We start from the raw sequence: 5,883 nt of genomic DNA, 5'->3' as shown, positions 1-5,883 counted from the left end.
TCCATCCTCTCAACATAAACATGCCACCTGTTAATAATAAAAATGTCATCCTCTTTATAATAAAAATGTCATGTCAACAATAATAAAAATTCCATGCTCTAAAAAATAAAATTGCCACTTGTTAATAATAAAACCATCATCCTCGTATTAAACTTAATAATAAAAATGTTATCCTCTTAATAATAAAAATGTCATGTTACTAATTATCAAAATTCCATGCTCATAAAAAATTGCCAAGGGGGTATTAAAAGAGACATGGAAATTGCCATCCTACATATAATAAAAAGTGCACATGGCAAGTTTAGAAAAATAATCACCTCTAAAAATTTAGGGATTTTTGTTTTTTCAAACAATGATTTTTTTTTCTTGATTTATGTTTTTTAAATGAAAAACAGAAATAAAAAATTTAACTCGAAGAAATAAAATGCGTTTGAGCGCAAAAGTGTACCAAAAACCTCTCTAGCCCAACTGATGCCTTGCATGCCTGGAGAGCGCGAGTTCGATCCCCCCGATCATTACTTATTTTGAGGAAAAATTTAAAAAGGATGTTCACCAGGAGCTCACTTACATTTCAGAGAGTTGACGCGTCGTCGGATTTGCGCCAAGATCCGTGCGGCCAGGTCGGACTGCTTGATGGCGTTCGCCAGCATCAACCTCTTAGTGAACGTTCGCTAAATAACATTTTCGTTGTTTTATGTTTTTTTTTCTCCTCCCTCCCAGGGTTTGCCAAAAGTTCTGGAGTTCTGCCCGCGGGCGAGGGTGGTTTCCGGTCCCGTCCCCGCGGCGGCAGTTCGCGTTCTTCCAGAAGTGCCGCCATTAATTTCGTCATGGCTGCTCCGGCTCTTCTTCTTCGGTTTTATTTGGGGGCGTCGCCGGCGGCCGGTTGGATTGGATTGCTTTGGTGTTCGTCCGACGGTAGGTAGGCTCGGGAGGATGATTTTGAGCCCTTGCTCGTTTCTTGATCCGTTCCTCTTTCTCTCTCTGTGTGTGCTGCGCCGCCTCCGCCGGCGGACGGTGGTCCAGCACAAGGGCCGGGAAGCTATGGTTAATCCTCGAACCTGCCTCATGGCCTGTGCAAGTATAAGCCGACGAAGATTCGAGCCACGGCAGTTTCACCTAGAAAACATACACACGGAGTTTGTTTCTCAGAACAGAGACATGCCAAACTTACCTCTGCTAGAGGAGACCAACTTGATCTTGAGGGGGAAAAAAGCCCCGAATCATTTGAAGACCACGCCACGTCCTGTCCAATGGAAGTGATAGTATTACCCACACATGGCCTGTCCAATGGAAGGTGATACTGACCTGGACTAGGATACAGCAGCAATGAGAACAGGATAGAAGCAGAGAATGGGGATTCAGTTATACAAGCCTGGCCAAAAGACAGCAGCCTCTCTCGCCATGGAAGTGCTTAATCTCACGACCCACCACGCTACAACAAGAGGCGCGGCAGCTACACACCCCAATACACACACATGCACATGCACATACACATACACATACACATACACATACACATACACATACACATACACAATGTCTCGCAAAATGCCTGTCAGGTGGTCGATTCTGGCCCACCGATTCTTGTCTCAGACCTCCGCTTTTGCCTGAAGGTGTAAGCACCATATCTGAAGCCAGGTCTTTGACAGATACACACTAAACTAACACCTTTTCACCTATCTATCGATTCCATGGCAGATAACGCTATACAACCAGACCACATTAGAAGCTACAGCTAGCATTCAGAGTGGCCAAAAGACAGCAGCCTAGCTCTCTTGCCACAGAACTACTTAACCTCTCAACCCACCACGCCAACGGCTGTTACAACAACAGGCACCTAACACACTACAATAGGAGATGGAAAGAAGAAGGGTGAGTTCGGGGCATTAACAGGATACCTGCTGGAAATGCCTGAACTCGGCACTAAGACCATTCAAAAGTAAAATCGACTTGCTTTCCCAGGAATAGTGAATTTATGTCGTTTGGAACAGCAACAGGCTTGTACTCCTAGTTGCAGTTGTAGACAAATCAGTGTTAAGAAACTTCACTAACCAAAGAAGCTCAGTGGCGGCGGGTCACATTAGACTTACTTACTTACTTACGAAGCCTTTGATCCCAAACAAGTTGGGGTAGGCTAGATATGAAACCCTTTCACGAGGACTTCCCAGGAGGTCACCCATCCTAGTACTACTCTCGCCCAAATGGGTTTCATACCCAAAAGACTGGCTAGTTTTTACGTTGGCTCGCCAAGCCTATCACAACCCTTAGATATGAAACTCTTTCACAAGGACTTAAAAAAAAATCTGGTCGCACTTGCATAGGTAGGGATAATTAATACTTGCAAATATGAAATCATTTAGTTATTTCCTTTTCCAAGAGGGCATTCACTTGATAGTTCAACATACAGACATAGAATTCAGAGATAAATCCCATAAACTAGAATTCAGAGATAAATCCCATACATGTTCAACGCTGAGAAGCAGTTAATGTGGTCACTGCGAAGGACTCATACAATCTTTCTGAAAAGGGGCAAGAAAAGTACATCGATGACATTTTTGAACATTAATATTCAATTATGCAAATGAGATGTGTCATCCTTTCCAATCGGCTCTGACCTCTTGTATTTCATTGTGTTCTTCTGTTTCTTTCTGAGCAAGTTGTTGGCCATTTGTGGTTAAATGCTGTCCTAGAGTTGGACTTGATGTTTGGTCTTGTTCTTGTAGTGCTCCATTTGACAGAACCCTCGCTGGCCCTTCCTGTGCCAACAGTCCATCACCAGCCACAGTCGGTTCCTGTGATGGCGCTGGCGCTCCCACTTCTTGCCGTTCACTTGCTTGGTTGTCGTCGTCATCGTCATCCTGTGGGGGTTCTTGGTATGGCCAGCGCTTGCTGCTGTGGACGTTGCAATGAGAAAGAATGACCCATATATGAGTTATGAACTCACTACCTGTTGCAAGGCATTTCTTGTGAGCCGAGGCATTCCATGAGGGGGCTGTGTGTACCAGTATATCGGCCCAGACTTCTGCGAGGACCTTCCAGCGAACTACTTCATCTGGGATCTCATGAATCAGAGACCAAGCAAGGCGTGCAGCACTCGCAAGTATCGTATTGGGATGGGTCCTTAATCTGTCCATTTTTTGATCGTCTTGTTGAGGCACTCCTCGAATCAGCCTTCTGTATATGCTTTGCAGGGTGTCACAGCCTTTCAGGATATCTAAAGCCTCATCGACGGTGTTTCTGAATAAGTCATCGGCAGTTAAGAAACTGTCAGGTAGCAAATCTGGTTCTATAACAAGCAGATAGGCGCAGTAGCGTGATATACTGTTGGCGGCTATATAATTAGCTCGGAGCCACCCTTCAATTCTGTCTTCCTTTATAAGATATGGCTGGGAGGAGAAACAATTGAGAGCAGTCTTGATTGCACACAGTAATTCAGAAGTCGTTAAGCTTGTGTTGTAGCGTTGAGCAAGCTCAATCTCACACAGGCTTGTTGCTATATGCCACACAAGAATGCTGTGGCACCATGTACCCAGTTTGAAAGTCCACTCGAAGTTGAACTGCTTAACATCAGTCGGCAGGTCTGACTTTAGTGAGTTCTGCTTAAGATCTAATGAGCAAAGTGACTTGAGAACGGCGGCTCTCACATCCTCTGGCAGCTCCGTTGGGCTGCCTACTTTTGCACCTCTAATTTCTTTTGGGACCAAGCCAAGGCTTAACCAGTAAAAAATGTTCCTAGGATTGTGACCAAATGACTGCAAGAATTCATACTGACCGATCTTATTGTGCCAACGGCGCACAATTCTACATCTTGGTGTGCACAAGATCCGAACTAAGAACTCCCACAGCCACTGTGGAATACACTTCAGGGTGCGCGAACTGTATTCGCACAGCAGCATCACCTTAGTCCAATCAGACAGCAAGTAGGTGACCACCTTCCAAGACTCCTTCAGCACGATAATGCACATGAATATCCATGTGATGATGAGATCAACGTTGACCCCGTGCACGACGTGGGCAGTTTCTCCCACCTTAGGCTTGTAGAGTTTGTGGATGTCCCTTCCAAGCCAAGCGATGAGAGCAATGGTCAGGAGAGGGTACCAAGCAAAAATCAGTGGGAAGCCGCGCCAAAAAAGGATGGGGTATCTTGTGTAGAAGTAGTCGTTGAGGAACGCAAGCTCCAACTTAGCAATTCTGAATGCTCTCTCAGCATGGTCTATTTGTGCAGGCAAATCTCCTCTGAATGCTCTCTCAGCATGGTGGTCTGTTTGTGCAGGCAAATCTGCGCTGAATGCTCTCTCAGCGTGGTGGTCTGTTTGTGCAGGCAAATCTGCGCTGAATGCTCTCTCAGCGTGGTGGTCTGTTTGTGCAGGCAAATCTGCGCTGAATGCTCTCTCAGCATGGTGGTCTGTTTGTGCAGGCAAATCTCCGCTGAATGCTCTCTCAGTATGGTGGTCTGTTTGTGTAGGCAAATCTCCGTTGAATGCTCCCTGAGTATGATGGTCTGTTTGTGTAGACAAATCTTCGTCCTTCTTGCCAATAATTTCATACATTAATTTTCTGGTGCTTGTAAGGCTCTCGTCTGGCAGGGGTAAGTCGTCAAATCTGCAACGGAGTAGTCGGTATAGTGCAAAGGACAGGCACAGGTCTTTGGCCCATGATCGTTGGCCGCCCCCTGCATCGGTGTCTGAATGCTGGTTTTTGAGCTGCTCCCAAGTCTTATCAAGAGTGATGAACCGCCCCTCTGACTCAACTTTCAGACCAAAAATTGTTTTTGAAAGGTTCAGATACAATTTATACCAAGGCGCCTTCTGCTCCTGATCTCCCTCTGACTCAACTTTCAGATAAAATTTATACTCAGGGGCCTGCAGTTTGACCTTCTGATCCTGATCTCCAGAGACCAAGTACTTGTACTCGTTCATTGTGGTCGGATTCCCCTCCTTACAGATACCAGCATCGGTACCCATATATGCTGTCAGAAGTGGCGAGCTCCGACCGTGCAAGAAGGATCCTGTCGCTTTATTGTATGCAACTATTAGGTATTTACTTCTCACTTGCTGCATTGCCCAGAGCACCCAGATCGGATGCTTAAACTGACTGTTCTGTGTGCCGATTAAGAAGGCCACCCCTAGAAGTGACATCACCCTGGCGCCCTCGGTTATGCGGCTGTTGTCTTGGTCAGGGATGCCGTATGCTGAGATGAAGCAAGCATTGAACCGGAGGTTGACCAATACCAGCGCCCATATTGAAAACAGATCTTTCTTGAAGGGCGCACTCTGCATCAGTCCAATTGTGTAGATGAATGAGGAATCACTTATGGCGTCGAGGACAAGTAAGAGGTACTTGATGGCGGAGTGGCGGCACTGACGACGGTACATGTCCAAGAATGACATCAGGAGGAAGATAGCTGCAATAGCCACAACTAGGAACTCAATTCTCATAAGCGCCGCGCTGTCACTATTTTCAAATACTAAGGACCATTTCACAAGTTCGCTAGCCTTCACCATGTTTTTCCCCTTTCTGGTTTGTGCGACGCCCCCTGACAATGATTTTTCAAAATATGTTATAAATCAAGTATAGTCGCCATTCTTTATGTACTACTAATATTTGAATAACTCTAGATTACACATGTTGTTATATTATTAATAAACAGAAATGTTGTCGTTTTAAACACCAATCTAGTCCCCTGATGCCACCGCTGGCCGCGATTCCTACTGTAACATATTTCTGTGTTCTAGCAAAATTATAATACTTTGAGCGACAAATATTTCTTCAAATGTCCAATCTTGTAGTTCCATAATACCAGAAATCAAAGTTTCAAAAACAATGACTTCATAAACAATAGTAATCTAGACTGTCGAACTGTTTATAATTTTGATCACTAAT

At 45.0% G+C, this 5,883-nt stretch overlaps 1 protein-coding gene across 1 annotated transcript; it reads right to left on the bottom strand.

Moving 5' to 3' along the window:
• Window positions 1-2,367: 2,367 nt before the first annotated feature.
• Window positions 2,368-5,526, bottom strand: LOC119292190. Its single transcript, XM_037571024.1, has one exon. It carries the CDS (start codon window positions 5,502-5,504, stop codon window positions 2,592-2,594), a length of 2,913 nt encoding a protein of 970 aa, XP_037426921.1. The 5' UTR covers window positions 5,505-5,526; the 3' UTR covers window positions 2,368-2,591.
• Window positions 5,527-5,883: the final 357 nt, after the last annotated feature.

This window comes from Triticum dicoccoides, chromosome 1A, assembly GCF_002162155.2.
Source record: "Triticum dicoccoides isolate Atlit2015 ecotype Zavitan chromosome 1A, WEW_v2.0, whole genome shotgun sequence".
In the NCBI taxonomy this organism is placed as follows: domain Eukaryota; kingdom Viridiplantae; phylum Streptophyta; class Magnoliopsida; order Poales; family Poaceae; genus Triticum; species Triticum dicoccoides.
The sequence above is the reverse complement of the archived record's forward strand: the minus strand, read 5'-3'. Positions and strand labels throughout refer to the sequence as shown.

Coding starts and splice junctions, on each gene's coding strand:
- LOC119292190 (XM_037571024.1), bottom strand. CDS start 5,504: ATGGTGAAGGCTAGCGAACTTGTGAAATGGTCCTTAGTATTTGAAAAT.